The sequence below is a fragment of the Melanostigma gelatinosum genome (assembly GCF_949748355.1).
Source record: "Melanostigma gelatinosum genome assembly, chromosome: 9".
Classification (NCBI taxonomy): domain Eukaryota; kingdom Metazoa; phylum Chordata; class Actinopteri; order Perciformes; family Zoarcidae; genus Melanostigma; species Melanostigma gelatinosum.
The window spans coordinates 21,555,110-21,578,470 of NC_136642.1; the positions used below are offsets into that span (position 1 = coordinate 21,555,110).

The 23,361-nt window shown below is 43.2% G+C and overlaps 1 protein-coding gene across 1 annotated transcript; it reads left to right on the forward strand.

Annotated features, from left to right (window-relative positions):
* Positions 1–5,348: 5,348 nt before the first annotated feature.
* On the forward strand, positions 5,349–19,480 carry fbxl4 (F-box and leucine-rich repeat protein 4). Its single transcript, XM_079275126.1, has 9 exons — positions 5,349–5,424; positions 6,872–7,499; positions 9,646–9,964; positions 12,221–12,465; positions 12,723–12,936; positions 14,082–14,153; positions 15,781–15,905; positions 16,055–16,242; positions 18,187–19,480. Exons 2-9 carry the CDS (start codon positions 7,003–7,005, stop codon positions 18,348–18,350), a joined length of 1,824 nt encoding a protein of 607 aa, XP_079131252.1. The 5' UTR covers positions 5,349–5,424; positions 6,872–7,002; the 3' UTR covers positions 18,351–19,480.
* The last annotated feature ends 3,881 nt before the right edge of the window (positions 19,481–23,361 follow it).

Sequence of the window (23,361 nt, forward strand, 5' to 3'; positions counted from 1 at the left end):
TGATGCAGCTGCTGAGGATGCTCTCAGTGGCGCCTCGGTAGAATGAGAGCATGATGGGGGGGGGGGCTCCTGCTCGCTTGAGCTTCCTGATGAAGTACAGGCGTTGCTGGGCCTTCTTTGCCAGTGCAGTGGTGTTGCTGTTCCAGGTGAGGTCATCTGTGATTGTCACACCCAGGAATTTGGTGCTGCTCACCTGTTCCACAGCAGCACCATTGATGGTCAGAGGGAGGGGGGGTTGGGAGTGGGTTCTCCTGAAGTCAACAACAATCTCCTTTGTTTTCCCCACATTGAGGAAGAGATTGTTATTTTGGCACCAACGGACCAGCTGGTTCACTTCCTTCCTGTAGTTAGTCTCATCGTTGTGGCTGATGAGACCTACCACGGTAGTGTCGTCAGCGAACTTCACGATGTGGTTGGAGCTGTAGTTGGGTTTACAGTCATGGGTCAGCAGGGTGAAGAGAAGGGGGCTGAGCACACAACCTTGGGGGGCCCCCGTACTCAGTGTTAGTGTGTTCGAAGTGTTGTTGTTGACCCGAACAGCTTGTGGTCTCTCTGTGAGGAAGTCCAACAACCAGTTGCAGAGAGAGGGGCTGAGGCCCAGGTCTGTAAGTTTACACACAAGCTGCTGGGGGATGATTGTATTGAATGCTGAGCTGAAATCTATGAACAGCATTCTGACGTAGGAGTTCTTAGTGTCCAGGTGTGTGAGGGCTGGGTGTAGAGCGGAGGAGATTGCATCCTCTGTGGACCGTTTAGTTCGGTAAGCAAACTGAAACGGGTCCAGGGAGGGAGGAAGGGTGGATTTGATCTGCTTCATGACCAGCCTTTCGAAACACTTCATGATGGTAGAAGTCAATGCGACGGGGCGGTAGTCGTTGAAGCAGGCTGGAGATGACTTCTTCGGCACAGGAATGATGGTGGTTTCCTTGAAGCACGTGGGAACAACAGCCTGGCTCAGGGAGGTGTTAAAGATGTCGGTGAGGACATCCGTGAGCTCCTCTGCGCAGTCCCTCAGCACACGACCAGGAATGTTGTCAGGTCCCGCAGCCTTGCGGGTATTAATCCTCAGCAGTGTGCTCCTCACACTGGCTGGGGACAGGCACAGAGCCTGGTCGTCGGTGGGGGGGGTGGTTTTCTGCGCAGGTGTGTTGTTCTGTGCTTCGAAGCGTGCAAAGAAGCCATTGAGGTTGTTAAGCAGGGAGGTGTGACTGTCACAGGTCTGTGGCGGTAGTTTGTAGTCCGTTATGGTCCTAATGCCCTGCCACAGGCTCCGTGAGTCCCTGCTGTCTTTGAAATGTCCTGTGATTTTCCTGGTGTACAGTCGTTTAGCTTTCCTGATGCCACGGCACAGGTCAGCCCTGGCTGCTCCCAGCCCAGCTGGGTCTCCAGCTCTGAAGGCGGTGTCGCGAGCCTTGAGCAGTGTGCGGACCTCCCCTGTCAGCCATGGCTTCTGGTTGGCTCGGATGGTGATGGCTCTGGTGGTAGTTACATCATCAATGCACTTGGTGATGTAACCTGTGACTGTCTCTGTGTATTCTTGAATGTTAATGTGATGGTTGTAGGTGGCTGCCTGCTTGAACATGTCCCAGTCTGTAGTACCAAAGCAGTCCTGAAGTGCAGCAGTACTGTCCTCTGGCCACACCCGTACCTGTTTTGAAACCGGTTTGGTAACCTTTACCCTTGCTCTGTAGGCCGGTTTCAGCAAGACAGTGAGGTGGTCGGAGAGGCCAATGTGGGGGAGGGGGGACGCCTTGTACGCTCCCTTGATCGATGTGTAGACTAGGTCTAATTTGTTGTTTTCCCTGGTTGGAAAATCAACATGCTGGTATATTTTAGGCAGAACAGTTTTTAGGTTAGCATGGTTGAAGTCTCCAGCAACGATGAGAATGCCGTCTGGGTGTGCTGTCTGTTGCTCACTGATGGCTCTGTAAAGTTCACTGAGTGCCTCCTCTCTGTCCTTGTTGTTGGGGCTCGGAGGTATATAAACAGCCACCAGTAGAATGGCTGAAAACTCCCTCGGCAGGTAAAAAGGACGGCACTTTAAAACCATAAACTCCACCAGCGGGGAACAGTGTTGGTTAACAACAATAGCGTCTCGACACCAAGCATCACTGATGTAAACACACACACCGCCGCCGCGGGACTTTCCCACGCTAACTATGTCTCTGTCTGCTCGGTAGCATGTTAAATGATGATGTTAAATGACGTCTCATATCAGAGTAATGATAAACTCCCTTCTCTTCTACCTCTAACTAACTAAATCAGTATATTTGTTGCACAGTTGGTAGATGACGCGATTCTAAACACTGTATTGGTTGTAGGAGTCTCTCTGCACAATCAACTCATCACAGAATTCACTTCCTCCTCCGAACACTAGATGTTGGGCAATTCCTGCACACACATTATTAGCTCTGCAGTTGAATTGTTGAAGTAATGATGTTTTGGACACAAGGGCCTTTTTGAAGACAGACCCACCACAAATGACTCAGTGCTGTACACTCCTAATCTAAGAATTATAGGCCGCCATTAGAAATGGCCCATCATCAGCCATGTCCCGAGGGACACAAGAGCCGACCTGCCACTTTTTTCCCCCAGTCCGCCCCTGCTTGTAGCTGAAAAGACCCATTCGCAACCATGATGCAGCTTGATCTCGTTTGATGGCAGACGGTTCAGAAAGACTGAGGGAAATCTCAACAACTAAGAACTAGTATGGTGGGATCAAAATATGTCAAATACAAAACAGTAATAAATAATTATCACTATTAGTCATTATTGAAAAAACTCACACAAACCAGCACATTTAACGTTTTTTTAAGGGTGCAACAATAATACTACAACGTTGATGGTCTTCAATGAGTGTTCTCCAGTGCCTCTCCAGCTAATGATCCACAGCAATATGACTCTATGCCTCCAACAAACTGGCTGAGTTTATTAAGATTTATAATCTGTGGGCTTTTGTGAAACACCCAGATGACAAAGGATGTTACCTTTGTGAAACAGTAGGAGCTCAGGAAAACAAAATACTTCTCAAATCACCAATAACTCATTACAAGCGTTTTAACCTTTGCATGACACAGTTGTGACTTTGACTCTGTGTTCTTTAGGCATTGGAGTGTTTGACAGATAGTGAAGACATGTCCATCTCTTCTCTTGAGAGCACCTCTAACAGCTCACACATTATCTTCTGTGGGTTTTTTCTTGAGACATGATAATATTCTTCCCTTAATGATCACCCCCTTATATAGTTCTACCTAAACATGCCAAGTTATCTCTAAGAATGACCTCCATGACCTGACTAAAGTTTCTACAAGCAGGGAGTTTGTCTTCATCAACATGGAGGGATGCTGGTATGTGACGTCTTGTCTGCTGTTGGTGGAGGGTTTAGATGTAGTCACAGTGGAGGTTAGAGGCTGCAGAGAAGAGGCTTTTAGCACATGGACAACTTTCACTTAGACTGCTAGTTTACATCGATTAAAGTTAATGCACCACTAGAAACGACATTACCGCATCCAATTTCAGATAACATTAGCATTATTTATTGATTTAACGTCACCGTATCTGCTTTTTAAGCCATTTGTTAATAATTAAAGTGACATCAGGAAAGCAAGCGGAGCAGTGAGAATATTGGCAAAAGTATTTAACAGCTTTTTTGGCAAGTAAGACATGTTTTCCAATACTTTACCAAACGAAATTGTGACAGATAATGATGCTATTGGAGCTTCTCCAATGTGAGGACTTGCTTGTTGTTCAACGTATCTCTTTGGGCATGAGCCATTTTTAAATGTCTGATGTAATGTTTGACATTTTTTGTACTGGCAAATATAACAGACTTATCGATTGACAAAGAAAAAGAACAGAAGTTGCAGCTAAGTCTTTAAACTCACGGTAAGATTTACCAAACACAATCAAAATGAAAATGACATGTAATTAAAATTTGAACTATGCACATATATGGTGCATATATACCCTTAGGATTACTTTATTTCCTCAAGTAATGTATCTCCTGGAGTGAGCAGGTTAACTCTAAAAACACACATGCACGAAAATAAATAAATAAATAAAATTATGGCATGATTCAGGGTAACAGCCACAGTGTATTCCATGGTTGTTACAATAACAGTCAGAAACCAAACTATTTACCGATCTTTTTTATAGCAGGTAGATAGTATAGTAGGATGCAACTTGTTATTAAATAGGAAGTGAGTATAAGACCTTCCAAAAAGTTGATTAGGTATAATCTCAAACGATTATATTTGACTACAACCAACTGTAACTTTATCAGTATTGATTAAAATGTACACAATAAATGTTGATAACCCATTAACTAGACTGATCGCTACATTTGCTGAGAGAGACACACAAGTACACACGTCTTTTGGCACCAGCTTTGAAAACATAAAAACATAAAATAATAATTACAACAATTTTAAAGTGTGATGGATTCTAATCAGAAATGTGTTGTCATGTCTTATTATGTAAGAAAAACAACATTTGGCCATTATGTTGTTGAAACTCTCAAATATCATCTATATGGGTCAGGCTGTAATTTAAAGAACATGCAAGATGTTTAGAAGTTCTCATTGAGGATGTGTCTCATAGCCAATAAATACTAATCCACCACCCTAAACTATGAAATGGTAAACTATGGACAGTATAATCATTCTGTCCATATATAGTTTGCCATTTCATAGCACATTTGCTGTATTGCACATCCCTTTGTGATATCAAATGATGTCGGTGAAAGTAGAAATAGATGAACAAAGAGATAATCAACATCTGTATGTAGGAAAACAATCGTGGCCATCTGCATCAATCCATCCATTCATCTGTCAGGAACTAATTATACATCGATAGTTAACACGCTGCCAAATAGGATGAACTACTGTACCCAGAATGCTTTGCTTAAAATGGCTAATTTGTTGGGCGGAAGTGATGTGGCTTTTACTTGTTCCACGTAACTTTGAGCTCCCATCAATTACAGACGTGTTAAAATCCGTAAAGATCAGTCACTCATTTTGAACGAAATTGTCAAAATGGACAAATAGCAGTTTCCCTTTTTTAGTAATATTTGGAAAATGTGGCGACAGCTATTTAGTGCGGTAGCGGTGCAATTAAGTGGATATAACTGCACTTCCGCAAAATTGATCGCTTTTATCCCCAACTGACACAACTTTTGGCAAAATGCACTTTGTTCAGTAAATATACCAACTCAAAAACTCAATACCATACAAAATGTTGCTGTTCTCAGTATTCCCTTCCAGATTGTGGTTGGATAAGGTGTGATATAATGTGAGCTCAATAAGTAATGCATTGTCCGAGGGTTCAGGAAGGCATCACAAGGTAATGTTGTTTGGTTGTTGAAATGTCCTAAAAGGGGAGAAGAGGATCGATCATCATGAATGAATATATCGATCTACGTTCACCGTAAATTGAAATTATGTCCCATCCCATTCGATTGCTCTATTTTGCAGAACTGGCTACGGAAGCTAACGGCTATGTTTTGACAGCTATGCTTGTTTGTATTACGATAGAAGCTAACAGTGGCTAGCTAGCTTACTAACCAGCTTTTTAACTGCTAACGTTAGCTACACAAACAACAAGCTGAGTAACGTTACGTTACTTCAGAAAAGCAACAGTTTCTTTAAGGTAACGTTAGTTCATGTACGTGTAGCTTTAATGTACCTACAATTGAAATACCTTCAAAGTAAAGTTAACCTTAAGTCAAGGTTTTATGACAATTTAGCTAACGCTCGTCACATTTGCACAGCTTGCGTACTGTTAGCGAGCTAGTTAACTGTCGTCAGCACTCTTATCAAAACTACAGCAGAGATAACGTTTTACTGACGTAATGCTAAACAGGCTAGCCATTTCTCAGTAGCATTGATAAAGCCAACTTATTATGGACTAGCCGAATTGCTACGTGCTGTTTTCCCCGTGTAACATTAACTTCAGAGCGTATTTAGCGTTATATAAATTGATATAAATAATTGATAAAAAATTAACAAATGTCCCCCTGGGGATGAATACAGTATATATCTATCAATGCATATAACGTTATAGCATTCATGCTAAAGCTTTATCAGTAATTGTAAACATTAACTACTTTGATTTAATTGTCTTCGAGTGTTTGCACAGCATTGAAAAGACCTGTCAATACATTTGGGACTGGTACCAGTGGTCCCAGTCCTCTTTTGAATTATACTTATGGGACTGTGCCTTTGTTTACATCTGGATCACAGGTTGTTCCTTTAAGTCATGCGAATGCTTATTGCTTATGGTAGCCTTAAGTTGTATAACGTTAGCTGATTGATTTGAAATGGGAATATCTGGTGAACATATTTAAATTAAGTGATGCTAAAAACCTGTATAGCAGAGGTGGAGTGCCCCAGACCTTGAGGTTTAAGGCTTCCTGGCAGTTAAAGTGGGCAGTGCCACCTCCTACCACTGTACATTAATGCTAGCTAAGTGTTTGCTAAGTAAGACAGTAGTCCACCAATGGCAGGACGCCGTGTGCATGTCAATAAGCCTTAAAAGCTTCAACTCCAATCAATCAGCTTTAAAAGCAACGACTCCCATCAATGAGCTTTACCTTCGCTCTCCATGAGATTTTGTTGTCTGGAAGTTTTCCTGTAAGTGCTCAAAGTAGGCAAGGATCTGTTGATTTACATTCTTTTAGACGTGGGTGTGTTTCTATATTTTGGAAAGCTTCCATTTATGTTTAGCTACTTAGCTAGGTGACACACATTATTCCCCTTTTAACCTATGTTGTGAAATTGATAAGCATTCTCAATTGTGTTTACTTGTACTCTGTGGTGTCTCAGACCTGCTGTCTTGGTGTTCTCACTTGTGTTCGTCTCTGCCTAACCTACAGGTCATGCATGCAGCCGGGCCTCTAGCCTGCGCTTTGTACCATCCCAGCCAGTGTCCTTCCAGTAGGTGGAGGCTCTTCCTCCCTCTAGCCTCTGTTTCTCCCCACTGCCCCAATCAGCCCCGGAGTTCCCTATGTTAACCCTCTTGAGCATGTTTTACTATATCTGTCTGCGGCGACGCTCCAGGAGTGGGACTCGAGGCGAGGCTCTTACCAGTCGGAGGGCCGTTGAGTCCGGCCAGCATGCGGTGTTACCGGTCAGTGTGGAGGTGGAGCAGTATGCCAAGGAGGTTCTGGACTTTAGCTCTCACTATGGCAGTGAGAATAGCATGTCCTACACCATGTGGAACCTGGCCGGGGTACCCAATGTCTACCCCAGCTCAGGGGACTTCACTCAGACGGCTGTATTCAGAGCTTATGGGACGTGGTGGGAACAATGTGCCAGTGCTCCGCCACCTTTCCGCCGCAACCCGAAAGGCTTCCGCAGCCAGGATTATATTGAACTGGGTTTTGAGGAGCCTGTCTACCCTACAGCAGTGGATGTGCTTGAGACTTATTACCCTGGAACCATTGTTCAGATTCTGGCCTGCTCTCACAACCCCTTCTCCCAGAACCCACCAACTGATGTCAGGTAAAGACAACCATCAATCTAAGAAACTATCATCAGTGCTCTAATAGAATGCTGAGTTCAAGGTTCATTTATTGGCATTCTACAACACAGAGTTGCCCAACGAAATGCAAAAAAACACAACACAAAACATGTTTTTATGGTGGAGTACAGAGGATGAGTCAAGGGTGCTTTCACACCTGTAGTTGGGTTCATTAGGGCCGAACCAATGGACAAAACGAAACATTGTTGCATTTTGGTTCTGATCCGGTTTCCTGTTCACACTGCTTTTTGACTAACAAACCACGAGGAGTAAACATGAGTTGATTAGACTGTTTTTAACAATCGTCACCCTTCATCATCAGGGCCCGCACGTGGAAATCAACTCCCCGTGACTGACACGAGTTTATACAGCACTTTAACCATTCTGATATACTTATGTTCTTTGGTGTCACAAAGAAATAACTAAACATTATTAGTATTATTAAACTGCAAATGGCCCACATGTTATGAATAACGACGAGCAGATAGACAGCCGCCCGTTTGCATGCGCCCAGATGACGAATGTTGGTGAGTGCACAGACACGCATGCGTGTTACTGTGGGATCGCAGTCACACTCTTTTTAATGGACTTAATGAACTGACGAAGTACACAGGGTTGGATACAAGCACTGCTGTTCTAACAGCTTTTGACCTATTAATCTATTAATTCGTATTAATTGGTTATATACATGGTCTTATACAGATCAATTATCGACAGACACCCAACTTTTCACGCCGTCTCGATTCTGTTGTAGGTCCTCAGGGTTTGATTGGCGGCTTTCACACCAGGCCAAACTAATGCGACTATCCAACCGGGGTGAAAACATGCCCAACCAGGAAAGAAGCTGCTCTGTAGTCTGTTGTTGATTAACACTAAGAGAGAACCATGCAATACAAGCAGGTACGCACAGCTATGAAGTGGGAACTTGAACCCTGGAGACAATTTGATTGATAAACCACTTCTGATGACTCTGTGAGGTGCTGCAGAAAAGAAGCACCGGGAACGTGTACAGAAGGTCATTACTTTAGTGGAACCAACCTCATCAAATCAAGTGAAGTTCAGAAGTTACACATTTGTGTCTCTCCGTCTGGCAGAGGCACACTGTGTAACAAGCCTTGAGATGCATATTCACACACAGCACGGAAATTAATCCAAATCCCAATTCGTCGTAATCCTTAGTTTGTGAAATTGTGCCAAATGTTAGTATTCCACAGAGGACTATAGAGTTAAGTAACTGATTGTATTGTTAGCTGGATTCATGGGCACAGCTGAGTCTTCCAAGAAAATAAGGATTTGTATTCTAATATGTTTTTGAACATGTATTAAAGGAATTGTCTGTAAACTCATCTCTTCTTTTAAAATCACACGGCATGCAACAACTGATTGTTGGACAGTCATACAATTATAGTTAACTCCAGTTCCTTGTGTGATTTGGAAACAGAATAATAAAAAAACATCCTGTATTTTTTTTAATCTTTGCTGGCATGGCTTGTTGTTTGTCTGGCACCATAACCGTCTGCTTATGTGGCACTGAGCAGGAATGCAAGGTCATCATCCTACATAGAAGTTATTTTCGAATGTGATCTGGTGTCCTTGGAGAGAGCCTCGTTAAGAGTACGGATTTGTAACCTGTGTCAATGTGAACATAATGGGACCTTTACCAGTTGCCAAAAATTCAAAAAATCTGATGGTCTATTTGTATCCATAACCACCATAATACCATAACCACGGTATAACTTGTATCTTCTGTAAGTAAGCAGTTTGGAAAACAGGACAGCGCTAAAAATATTTCATCACTCCTCATCAACAGTCTTTGATGAGTCGGTGAAGTTGTGAATGCAGTGTGGTGTTGTCCAATGGCAAAGCTCTTTTTTTTTCACAGTGGCCATTGTACATTGGATTCAGAGCGTGAGGCACAAAAAACAAGCTTAGAAACACTGGAACAGCTGGTGAAGATGTGAGACTAAAGTCAGGGAATGCCATTATTGATTATGGTCCGATGTTATTAGCCTCATAAAAGCATCATAGTGACACTGTTGAGTTAAATAGATGACTGCGAATCCACAAACAAAACAGTCTTCTCGGCCTGATTCCAGGCTTTACAGTCCAACTTTTTCTTCTGTCCAGGTGGGAGGTGCTGTGGTCGGGGGAGCCCACCAAGGTGCTGACACCCCAGGCACGTCAGTTTTCCCCAAACATCAAGCACATCAACTTCCCCACCAACCTGCTGCGTCTGGAGGTCAACAGCTCTCTGCTGAACTACTACACCGAGCTGGACGCTGTAATCCTGCGCGGGGTGAAAGAGAGGCCGATGCTGGCCCTCTATAAGATGCCGCTCATCGACATAAATGACCTGAGTGACAGCGATGAGGAGCTGTCTGATGTGGGGGGTCCATTCAAGCAACAGAGGACCGGCAACGGCTACTTTGACAAACTGCCCTATGAGGTGATTACAGACCTTAATGATGTGTACAGTGAATCACTCTCAAAAAAAAAAGTAGATGCACACAAGTTTTTCTTTATAAGAATATTTTTTCACCAATAATGGGACCAATTGATCCCTGGAATCCTTTTGCTGTATTTTGAGAAGTATGGAGGTCCCATCATACTACTGGCACCCACATTTGTAGTAGTGGATGTTATTAAAGGCAAGTTATGTTTACATTCAGGGTTGCTCATCAAAACTCACTGTGTGTGTATGTTTGAGTTCTAACAAACCCGTTGGATGCTTTTCCTTCCTCGTAAGTCATTTGAGAAGCTTGTGGTTTTAAGTAGAGATCCACTGATCTATCTGCTGCCGATCAAAACCGGAAGCTTTTCACCTGATCGGCCATGAGCGCTGAATCAGTTCCACGTTTCTGATTTTCCTTTTTGCCCGTCAAAGCCGCCTCGTCATAGTTGCACGTGGCACAGACCCTGTGTCGGTGAGCAAAGAAGACATGAAGTTCACAATTTGTCACTACTGCAAGTCCAATACAAACCGCGGTGGAGAAACCTCACAACTTAATTAGTCACATTATATTGTAATTCATTTCCATGCATGCTGTTCAAGGTATCTGCAGCTCTTTTGCCGACAGCATGGAGCTAAATCGCTAACATTAGCTGATGTTACATTGACGTGCATGGCGCGTTCCCAATGTAATCTTGAATGAAAACAGTTGTTTGAAGGAGATGTTTTCACAGCAATGTTTAATTTATTAGCAGTAGCTCTAAGCAGCTTATAATACATAATTAATAATAATATTGCCAAGATTCATTTTTAATAAAAGCAAGTATTTAAATACAAATACAATAATATATTTCCAATCATTTGAATTGCGAGTTTTCTGCAAATGACAACAAAGTAAAAGTCACTGACTCTGGAGGTTGACATTATTTTTCAGGACAGTTCTGGGATGGTGGTAAACAAAGAGTTGTCTGGAGCCTTGCTGTCAATTCTAGTTCTTAGAAATGAAATTTGTATCGACGGGTCAGACTTTTATAAAGTTGGAAATCAGAATTGGGCCAGAAAATGGTAAGTTCTGCATCGTTTCCATCCATGTTTTCGGGTTTCAGTCTTCCTCTTCTCTTTGTGCATTTCAGTGTTTCTTGGCATTTTACCCCCACCTGTAGATCAGTGGAATAGTGTGGGGAAACCATTGGGACCCACTCACATAAACATACTGCTCCACAGCACTACGAGGGTTCAAAAACTCCTAGCCAGTGCCAGTTAATATCAAGTGTCTGGGTGCTTTTTGCTTTAAAGTATGAAAAGGAGCAACTTGAATTTCATCGCATAATGATATTAGTAGGAACATTACAAATTTACAGATGGATAAATCACAACTGTATGCTAATTACAAGGCAGAATAATAAATATTTACACTACCAACAGCAAAAAGGCCGACGTGCTCGGGCGTCAACATGTCTGCATGGCAATAACAATAAAGGGTAACTTCAGTATTTTTCAACCTGCACACTATTTTCACATGCTTTTGTGTCTATGTGATGAATCGGGCCAGCACATTTTGAAATTGTTGATTATGATCACAACGTACAAGAGTGTGTGTATGTACGTTGTATGAACAAGTATTCCACACAAACACATGAACATTGTGGCTTGGACCCATTTCTGACACGTGATCTCGCATGCAGTCACGGACACGGAGTCATTTTCATGCCACGCAGACGTATCATGTTGTCTGAGGCGAGCTTCAAAACACCGGCAGTATGCTTGATATTCCGTCTCTTATCTCTTCCCCCAAACCGCTGCCATTAACAGCAGTCTTCACAACCGCCGTGTGCTTGTTTCAGAAACACAATATAGCTATTATCTGTCAGCCGATACCCGCTTGAACAGCGTGTATTGTTAATTCACTGCAACACGCACTTACACGAGCACAGTCGTCCTCTCTCTTTGAGAGGCGCATGAACACGGCGCAAAACAAGCCGGCTCACCTCTCCACCGATGCTGCTATCAGTGCTTTGTGTCCCAGATAAACACTATTTTGATCTGTCTGACAGAGGGGACGCTATTAACATTCTCCAGACTGCTCTGGTATCCTCTGTTCTCTACCGTTTTACTCTTCGTTTTTCTGCTACGTTTTCCTACCAGACCTAACAGTCTTGTGTTTTGTCTGTCCTCTTTTCTTTTGTTGCCTTCCCCCCCCTCCTCATCTTCCTTTCTCCTCTCTTACCCCTTCTCCCCATCTTCCATCCGTAGCTCATTCAACTGATACTGAGCCACCTGACCCTGCCAGACCTCTGCCGTCTGGCCCGGAGCTGTAAGCTGCTGCACCAGCACTGCTGCGACCCGCTGCAGTACACCCAGCTGAGTCTGCAGCCCTACTGGGGCCGGCTGAGTGACGCCTCCTTGGGACACCTGCAGGGCCGCTGCACCCTCCTCCAGAGGCTCAACCTGTCCTGGACCGGCAACCGCGGAGCTCTCACCCTGACCGGCTTCAGCAGGTCAGGCTGTCAGCGGGCTAGAGAACAGGGACATGGCCTTGGAAAAACTTCCAAATAGTCACAAGCATTTGTTTTGAGGGAGGGACATGCTGAGACAAAGAAACGGATTGAAACTTCTTTCTTTAATTCATGGCAAAAAGAAAGTAAGAGATCATGTAAAAGGACGCGGGCCTTATTGCAGGTTGCTGATGTGTGATGCGTTTGTTCCTCTCGACGTGCTCTCATGCATTTCCCTCTCCATCTATTCTCCCCCTCAGCTTCATGAAGAGCTGTGGTCTCAGCCTCGGCTGCCTGGAGCTCTCCTGCTGCCACTTCCTGAACGAGGCCTGTCTGGAGGTCGTCTCTCAGACTTGTTCTGGGCTGCAGGAGCTCAACCTGTCGTCCTGCGACCGCCTCCACCCGCAGGCCTTCGCACACATCTCGAAACTAACACGCCTCCGCAGGCTGGTGCTCTATCGGACCAAGATAGAGGTAGGCACGGCCAACAGTGTGTCTGACAAACCAAAATCCCGTCCAAATTGGCTCATGATGTGTTTGTGTCCCAAATGGCTGCCCTGGTAGGTTGTAGCTTTAAGGTCGCTTGGTTACCTTTTTTCGTCAAGGCTACATTTGTTTTTATGACGATAAGCAAACTTCATCTGCTGATGATCATCAATTTTAACAGTGGTGTTGGAAGGTTTTTTTGAGGTTTTGCTTTGTGAGCGTCTTAAAGACGCGTACTGCATGCGTGTGTTGAGGTTCATGCCTGCCTTTCGTGTGAAAACAGCTGTATTGTGTTTTGGTGTCAGCGTTTCTCCGGCGTTCGTCATGTGTCAGAGCGCCGTGGTGGGCAGGAGGCCGTGTAGAGTTTCTGCGGTGGAGCCAGGCAGCGTGCTGCAGGTTGTTTATACCCGGGCAGACAGACAGAGCGAGCTGTGTGTGTCTGGTTGAGGCCCTGACATCTCAGCTGTCATTACCCTGTCACTGCTCTAATTAAATGGCTAGCTCGCCCGGAGAGAGACGTTTATAAAGATGCCAGCGACAGACTCCAACACACACACACACACACACACACACACACACACACACACACACACACACACACACACACACACACACAAAAGGCTTTCGCTTTCATGTCTGACACCTTCTCCTGTGTTACATGTGTTGGCACTTCCCATGTCTCTATCCGAGCTGCAGTGCCACTGGAGAGGTCTCTGTCCTCACGATGCTCGACTCTGTGAGGAGACGTAACAACTAGCTGTTGGGCCGTATTACATTTCTTTAAATACAATAAGCGTTATCTGAGTGCCTCAGGCAGGAAGTCACTTAGGAGGAACTCTGGATGACATGACTGGATCTGTTACTGTTATTTAAACACATATTGGTTGGTGTTTGAATGTGTACATTTTAGATCCACACTGGGATGTCTGGGAGTTTGTTTGTTGGTGAGCTGTTAAATACCATCAGTTGTTTAAATGAAGTCTTTTCTGTGTTGTTCCATTGTTCCCTGGTTTGTTGTGATGTCCTGATTTGCAAGCAGTAGGTCCTTAGATATAACAATTGTACCAAACTGAAGGAGAAATAAAATGAAAACTCTGCATCTTTCTTGTCTTTTTCGTTGTTGTCCTCTGCAGCAAACGGCGATTCTGAGCATCCTGACGTTCTGCATAGAGCTGAAACACCTCAACCTCGGGAGCTGTGTGAGGGTGAGCATGTACACGCACAAACACACACAGGAAGAAGTCCAAGTACAGCACAGTCTGCAGTCTGTTCACTACAAAACCATCCAAAAGATGGCAGAGACACCAGTAGTGTAGCTGAACATAAAGACTGGAATCAAAGGTAACAGGATCTGCCTACCAGCAACTCTAAAGCTCACGAAGTAATGTGTTATATTTTGTTTGTTAAATTTATACAAAAGTGTAAAGCAAACAGCAAATCTTCATTTTTTACACTTAGTTTTTTGTACAAATTGAACGAACAAGATGTAAAGTGGCATTTGGAGTTGTAGGGGTGCTGGTCGGTGGATTTTGTTTCGTTGGTTCAAGTCTTAATGCTAAGCTAACCTCATCGGCTGGTGGCTGTGGCCTTATGTTGCAGAGATGGATGTGAGAGCGTGTTGATCGTCTCGTCTAACTTTCTGCCAGAAAGAGAATATGCATGAATGTCCCATAAATGTCAAACTGCTCTTTTTAATGATTTTATTCTGGACAGACAAATATGTTGACATTAAAATATAGCATCATGTTTAATAGCATACATTAATTAGAATAAATATGACATTATAGTAAATATCATGGCGATAATGGTGGCACAGATTTTTCTAAAAGATCATTTAAAAAGAAGGGAAAATTCACCCCAAACATATTGTCCTCATTCATTTTCCTCTAATTTGCAAACTCACACGGCCTCTGACTGATTGAGTGACTCGGTAACTCACCCACTCACTTTGTCACTAGCCCAAGCTGACGGCTGTTTGATGCAGATTAATATGTAGCATGTGTGAAAAGCCGAAAGGAAATTCCAAATTTCAGTACAGTTTCTTCTTTTGCTCTTTCTTAATTAAGGTATAAATGTCATAATGTGGAACTAAAAAGGTGCACTTAATGCATCGGCCGAGGTACGCAGCAGCGTGCCTCTGCGTACCTGTGTGTACTGGTAGTTCCGTTAGCTGTCCGCCAAACACACCGCGAACTGTAATCCCCCTACTGTGGGAGCAGAGTGGGAGATCCTGAGATGCTCTGCATTCCATTACGCCTTGTGGGATCTGGCTGCTGCTGTTGCATGTGCGTTAGCATGTCGAATATGTTTCTATTCACATAACCTACAAGGATGGAGCAATGCCGACACACCATCCTTGTCTTGTACACAACTCTCTCTCCATTCCTCTTGTAGCTGACTGGGAACCCACAGGTCTGCGCTCGTCATACTGTGACCGACTGGCATGCTATCTGCTCGTTGTGCTAACGGCGTACGGCTAAGAGTTTGTGAGCTTTTGGTTCAGCGTTGCGTGCATTAATCCGCATCCCATGTATTCTGTGTGCGTCTGCATGCACCCGACTGTGACCCCCCCCCCCCCCCCCCCCCGTGCCATGACTGTTCGGTATTAATACATCAACCATTACAGCCCTAATTTACAAATCATGTGCTCTAAATCAATTGCAACTCTGAAGAGGCTGCTGCAGAGTTGCGTACTTTGAGGTTCCGTTTTAAAGCTGATGTTAACCCTCAAAAGTTCCCCCATGAAACAATAAACAGACTGTTGCTCTGCAAACGTTGCATACGATGGAGAGGGTGTGAATAGTTTTTAACTGCTGCCTGTCTCCACTGCAGATTGAGGACTATGATGTTGTGGCCAGTATGCTGGCCGCTCGCTGTCGCTCACTCAGCTCGCTGGACCTGTGGCGCTGCAGAAACCTGACTGATCGAGGCCTGGCCGAGCTTGTCTCTGGCTGCAGGTAAGACTGACACATTATGCATGTAAACACTTCCATCCTGCAGCCGTAGACCACAGAGGCAAAGCAGAGCTTCTTTGTTTTCAGTGTATTTCTATATTTAGTGGAGTGAGTCACCCCAGTGCTCCCCTGCATGGTCTGTGGTTCCTCAGGATGCTGGAGGAGTTGGACCTGGGCTGGTGTCCCACGCTTCAGAGCAGCACAGGATGTTTCCAGAAGCTCGCCCGCAGCCTGCCACGCTTGCGCAAACTCTTCCTCACCGCCAACCGCACCGTCTGCGACTCAGACGTAGACGAGCTGGCGGCCAGCTGCCCGTCACTGCAGCACCTCGACATACTGGGTAAGCTCTTACCTCACACATGTGCGGATGAATGTTGATGCACAGAAATGAGGCTGCTGATCGATGGTTCGGTGACAACCGAGCGGAAGACCAAGAATTAAATGTAGGTGCTTGTGCAGCTGAACACAGTGTCGGTAGCACTCACTGGGACCCTCTCTTCTGCGCTCCGGTTGTAGGAACTGTGATGGTGAGACAGCGCTGATGAAATATTGATCAGAATTTGGCTTATGTCTGTGACAGTTGATCAAAGATCTTTAAGTAATGTGTGATATGCAGTGAAAATAAACGTGTGAGTGCGATGCCTCTCACATTTAATGGCTTCAAATCACCCAGAGTTTCCGTACAAGTATGTTTTTATGGATGACAAATTTTGCATTATTGTTTTGTATTATGAAAAGCTCTTTGTAGTCAATAACGGCTTCATACAATTTTTGTTACAGTACCAGTACCTCAGCAGTGTACTTCAGTACAGGAGGGAATGTATCTGGTTTATCTCTGACAGTAGTTTGGTAAAATGTAAAAAACTCTCTCCAACTTTAAACTCAGTATTTTTACCTCCAAACTTTACTCAGCTGAAGTACTTAAGTACATTTATTTACTGTAAACTTGACATTAAACTGCAGTTCACTGTTTCACACTTCAGGTTCCGCTAAACAGAAACTCTCAGCCCTGCTGTGTGTTTAGCTCTGTTAGCTCCATTAGCCAAACACACTGCGAGGCTAACGGCTAATGACAGTAACTATAGTAACATTAAGAGCCAACACTCGGTTCTGTGCAGTTTGTCATGTGCTAAGCCTGGCAGAGATAACAAGGGACTATGTCAAAGAAGCATGAGAATGTGTTTGCATGTCATATGTGCTCTTTGTGTGTATATGTTCCTTGACTTGTTTTCCCTCTGGCATTGAAGTTTAAGACAGGAATGAATACTTTTTTGTTTTCCATTACCTATTTCTTACATAAAATTGCATTGGATCCCACATTCAGTTATTGTACATGTACGATCATTATTACTTATTCATACCACTCACTGATTACTTGGCCATACAAACTGATCTCTCTCCAGTGATTAAACAAAACTCCGTTTTCTAAACGACTTGATTTATTTGTGATTTTGCATCGTCACCATCGAAGCATCGCGGTGCATTCGACATGTCTGTGGCATATCCCGAGTTTGCATTTGTGAATTTCTGAAAAACTCAAGTTTTCTGCAAACAGAAGCCTAAATAATATGAATGAAATACCGCTCACTAAGGAATGTTGCAGCAGCGCCCCACAGCAGTAGCTGCTGTGCACAGACACTATGGTTCCTGTTGCGTACGGTGATGGGCTTGGCAGCACAATAGCATGACAGTGTGTTATTCAGGCTGATTATGCTGATGTGTCGGTTGTGCTACAGTAGTTGGGTTGGTGTGTTTGGGGGAGAGTAACTCGAGTGGTGCAAGGAATAAACATGAAGCTCATTATTTGGGTTTTGACTCTTTTATATGTAGAAGTAAGCGGTGCTTTAAGTGGGGGAAGAAAAACAAGCGGCAGTGTGTATCGGCTGGTGTCAGCAATCATCATCACATTCTTAATTTTTACAATAAATAAAAGATACTAGGAGATGTTTGGAGGTCCTCCCCCCAAATAAATCTGAAGGTTTATAAGTTAAAACTGCAATTACACATTATTGTGGACCATTATTATAGGTTAATATAGATAAAGCATTCAGAAAAACTTGCTATAGTTAAATCATTATTTTACTATTTACACATATCACAGCCTTTGTCTGAACATTTCATTCTTCTGAACATGTTTGATTTGTAAAATCACATCCTGTAATATAGAGAAGAGTTTCATTAGTTTTCATAATTTATTTTTAGATACTTTACTTGCTTTATTACTTGTTTTTCCCCTCTGTTCATGTTATGTTTTCATAATGTATACTTCTCGTCTAATGTTCAGGTACGCGGTTGGTGAGTGCCGCCTCACTGAAGAAGCTCCTCCAGTCCTGTCCACGACTTCTGCTCCTGGACGTCTCCTTCTGTTCGCAGATAGACATGCGGGTCGTCCAAGAGCTCTCCGGCCTCTTCCCCAATGTGGCCATCAAGAAGAGCTTCACTCAGTGACCGGAGCGTTGTCTCAGTCCGGATGAAGTAAGAGAGAAGTGCTCGCCCGCAGACACTGCCCCAAAGTGAATAAGCGGCAGGTCAGATGTTGGAGGAGATAGCTGGCCCGCCTCTGTATCACAGACGACCTCTTCTTTTAGCGGTCTTACAGACCACGGCAGTTGAAATGGGTGAGGAGGTTATCTGGATTAACTGGCTGAACACAAACAATTACAGACTTCCAGTCACAGGATTATACAACGTGAGACTTTTTTTTATTTTTTTATTTTTTTTGGACACTTGAAATCAGGGTTGTTGCAGTAAAACGGCTTCATCTTCCCAGAATTGGAATCCCCACTTATGTATTGCCAAGCAACACTAGGCTAGGGAATATGCCACTGGATGCAAAAACAAAAACATTTGTGAGCAATCCTCCCTTGATCATCTTATTAGGACAACGAGAAGGGTGGGAAACACGCCCTTATTGGAAAAAGTTTGAAAAGCAGCAGTAGGTTTTGGCTGGCCAGTGCCTTCTCAGAATGTGCAGCAATCATGCTGGCTGTTTTAATGCATGGGGGGTCATTCTGAAGGCATCTGCCAACATCAAGCCAGTTTGATTTGATTTTAAGAGATCATACTTGATGCTGTTGTGTTAAAGGTGAAAACAAAGGCATGTGAACTGTGCGGGCTGCGTCCACTCAAAACCGAAAGCAAATATCACAAGTTATTTGTTGCTGCAAACTGACTGCAGAATCATACATGTTGAACCTGAGATTCCCTGATCACGAGTTCTCATACGTATGTGAGAACTTGAGAAAAGCATTTGTTTTAATTTGCACATGTGCTATGAATAACACGAGTAGTAAAAACACCCAAGGCATAACATCAGCACAGGACTGGCTGATACATTTCAAATGCAAACTCTGAGACGTTGAACAGCTTGACAGTCTGAAACCCAAAGATATAAAATAATAAATGATATAAAAGCGAGAAGAGAAGCAAAATTACTATTTTCTAAATTATCTAAAGTGTGCACATAATTGTCGATTGACTAATCAATTAATCGACTAATCGTTTCAGGTCTAATTGTTAATGTCAACCAGACCGTTCTGATGCAACAAAGTCATTAATAAATCTGAGGACTTCTCCAACCACGATGTATGTGTTGTGTGTGTATATATGTGTGTGTGTGTGTATATATATATATATATATATATATATATATATATATATATATATATATATATATATATATATATATATATATATATATAAATAAATAAATTAGAAATGACTTTAATTTCGGTCGCGGCATGGTAAGAGCCTCCCTTATTGAACAAATGATGCAAGACCTCCGTTAGACTTAACTATAGACTTTTGTTGGATGAAATCTGTGGAGAAAGTCTCCAGATCTTAAGTAGCTAGTCCGGCTCAATTTCTGTTTATCTGGATTAACTGGCTGAACACAAATCTGCCCTTTGAACCTAACAGGGTGTTAAAAGTGCCTTTCACACAGGATGAGGTTTGCGCTGCGCTCTGCGCCGGGTTCAGCGCACATTGCGGCGCGATGCGCTGTGCCCATGCTTTGCTCGACATTGGACATAATGGGTTTCAGAGCGCAGTGGTGCTTTTGTGGTGTTCTGTGTGAAAGGCCCTTTATTGTTTCGTTGGTTATGAAAGAGTCTTTTCAACAATGAACTCTGGCCAAGTAAGGACAAAAGAAAATACAAAATCAGGTCCGGTTTTTAGGTTGGCCAAGAAGATAATTGGATTGCTAATTGTGTTTGCTTAGCTTAGGTCATGCCGAGCATTCTTTTGGGTAGTTATTCTTTGGGCTGTGTCATTTTAAGGGGATAATGAGTGAGTTTTGGCTCCAAAGATGAATAGTTATGTTTGAAAGTCACCGGTTTCACAACGCTTTCCTGATGTTGCATGCTTTTCCTGTTGTCTTTCACACTGAGCTGTCTGTCACCGGCGTTTGACTACAGCCACCTCCTTATGTATTTACCTACCAACACGAAGCTTCACCGATGTGAAGGAGTGCTGTGGATTCAGTGGGAGATAGTATGTGCAAACACTCTATGTGACCTCAGTATTTGTCCTGAAACTCAGGGGTTTTAATATTTCATCTGGTTTTAGTTTTTTTTACATGTATTTAGCTCCAAGAACCAGCAGAAGATCTTCACAGTCCGTAACACCAGACTGAGTGAGCTGTGAGGTCGTCTGTAGTCAGTGTTGCTCTTAAACAACAAACACACATAGCACAGATGTAACTGAGACAAACGTTGGAGATTATTGTGGAATGTTGCTGTAATTGTATGATTGTGATTATTTAATTTGTGTAATATCTGAAGCCACAATAGCCACCTGGCAGAAGTGCTTGACATGCATTTATTTTCTTGTCTTTATTTTTTCTCTTCTTCTTTTCTTTGACGCACATGCTCCTGGTCAATATTTGTGCCTTACGCTCCTGTGTGAATGCGGTGTGATGTCCATGTGCTGTAGGTTGTAGTGAAGTGCTTCGCTTTTATGGCCTTCAACCAAAGTAGTACGCAGACACCTGCTCTTCAATCCCACCACTATATTTGACCACTTTAAATGCCATATACTGTATATCTGCCATGGAAAGTAATATGCAAAATTATATTTATTTATACCTCCCTGTGTGATGTATAATGTTATTTAAACTATATTACGTTAACCTTATATACATAAACAGTACTACACATTTTGGGAAATACTGTTTTTGTTTTTTGACCCATATTAAGAGGAATAATATGAATATAATCTGACATCATTCAGTACATGTTCAGGGTCTGAGAATGACTTGGCCTTCTATGAGTAGAGTCAAATTACGTAAAGTGAGTTTTCAAATGCTGATTCAGATTTCTTTTTGAGAGCGTAAATCTTTAGAAGTCTGCTTTTAGACAAAAGGAAGAGTACGTTTTGTGTTTCCCAGCAGAATGTTGGAGGAACTTGTGAATCGATGTATTTCTAAAACTAAAAAAATTCCTGCTTCCAGTCGTTGTGCTAACCGAGGCTAAACATGCCCCAGATCGATGACTTGTGCTGGGTGCAAAATAGATATCAGCCTTCTAATCGGATTATTATGGGTTTGATGGGAAACCCAAAAATGTTGGACTGGCCCATTCAAATTACTTTTATGTTTAAATTGATTTATTTTCAGTCTGAGTTATGTTTTAAACAGCGATACCAGCCCCCCCCCCCCTTTTTAGTTGTGAAGGCCACATGTTTGAATGGACGGTCACTGTCTGCAGCTTGGCTCAACACCTCCCAATATCTGTCTTGCTTTAGCTCCCGACCTCGAGCGAGTGGGAGGGCTCTGCTTCTCTGTTATGAATCTGCATTCTCTCCTCTTCCCGCCCCGGATGTGAGCTCAACCTTTGTGCCATTGGTAGGACATGCAAATGTGCTCCCTGTGCTACAGTATGAAAGCCACTGTTCTGTGAAAAGATTGTGCCTCTGTCATGACGAAACTGGGTGCTTCACTTTCACTCGATTTTAAATAAACTGAATGCTGATGACTGAACGAGCGGACTCTGTGTCTCTGTTGAATGTTTACAGCCCTCTGATCCCGTGAGGACATGGATACAATAAGAAATGTTAACGTATCAACAAAGTGTCGACATTGCTAGAATTAAGTCGCTAATATCCCGTTGCTCTTCAGTGAACAGTACGCCATCACCGACAAAAGAAAAGAAGATTGTGTTATTACTGTATCATGCTGATGCGTTATAAGTAGCAGCCATTATTCAGCATGACTGACTGGATGGTAGTGGCGGAATGATCCTCTCTGCCATGTTACAGTCTATTAATACCACAGAGAGAAGTGACATTAGCTTGTCTTCTTAACGGCCTTTTAATGAATTGTTTATGCCTAGTTTAATGATGTATATTGTGGCCCTGTAATGTGCCCTAATGACGGAGAACGAGGCGGCCTCGGCTGAAGTATTAATTTGGACTGCCTCCCCTATGATTATTCCTCAGCCAACAACACCGCCGCTCTTGGCTCTGCCACTGTGTGCGCGAGAATGGATGCAGACGTGATTCATGGAGGCTTTCCGCTCTGCGCTACCGCTTGATTTCTTGCTGTCGCGCTCCTCTACGAGGCTGATGTATCCAAGGGGGAGCCACAGCAATTAGTTCAGCGTTTTATTTGTCTTTCAAGAGCGTACAGACGAAGCTTGATTAATCTGCAGGGGGAATGTATAGATGGGAATATAGTTCCTGAACAATAAATCCAGCATTCAGATGTAAGCATGGGAAGGGTTAGGGGGGCTGGCACACGGTTGCACTTTGCTTACTTTCTTTCCTTTTTTTCTTTCTTCCCTTCTATTTACAAACCAGATGAGTGACACCAGAACATACCTTGACAAATATGGCAGCAGGTGTAGTAATTGTACTCTCTTCAGTGAGACGCATGTTGTGGTCTGTCTCCTCTGAGCCGTCCTCATCAGGCTGGGACTCGACAGGCCACAGACCTGCCTGAGGGAGGCCTCTCTGTGATACCCATCATTATGTGGCTTGGTGTTCCTTCTCTAGTTTCTTGACTTCAACTCTAATAATGAAGACATCCCTGTCAGTCCCTCGCACTGCTGTCTAAAACATATTATTTATGTTTTGTATATGAGTATATTAAAAATGTCAGCGCTGAGTCCCTTAAACCCATCTAAATACGTCAACTGATAGGTTGCTATTGGAGGCAGCAGTGATGGGCGATGTTTTTTTAGCCAAGTTTAAGTTTGTGAGGATTTTCATTTGAAAACTGTTGAATTGTGATACCTTGCTGTAGTTACTGTGACATTACAGACAATTCGGAATCCTGATCTGATGCTGGTGGTGCAGGTATAGCGCTAGTGTTTCTGAAAATGTAGACTGACAATACCTCCGGTAAACTAGGGGGCAGTATGCAACCTCAAAAGCAATGTTCAAAAAGTGTTCAAAAAGTCACCAAAAAAAAGTAATGAAAAAATCAAACTATATTATGTATAGTATGTTAAAAAAGTGTTTG

Excerpts from the sequence above, each read along its gene's own strand:
- fbxl4 (XM_079275126.1), top strand. The coding sequence starts at position 7,003 with ATGTTAACCCTCTTGAGCATGTTTTACTATATCTGTCTGCGGCGACGC. Across the intron at positions 12,937-14,081 it reads TCTATCGGACCAAGATAGAG|CAAACGGCGATTCTGAGCAT; the intron begins GTAGGCACGGCC and ends TGTCCTCTGCAG. Across the intron at positions 15,906-16,054 it reads GAGCTTGTCTCTGGCTGCAG|GATGCTGGAGGAGTTGGACC; the intron begins GTAAGACTGACA and ends GTGGTTCCTCAG.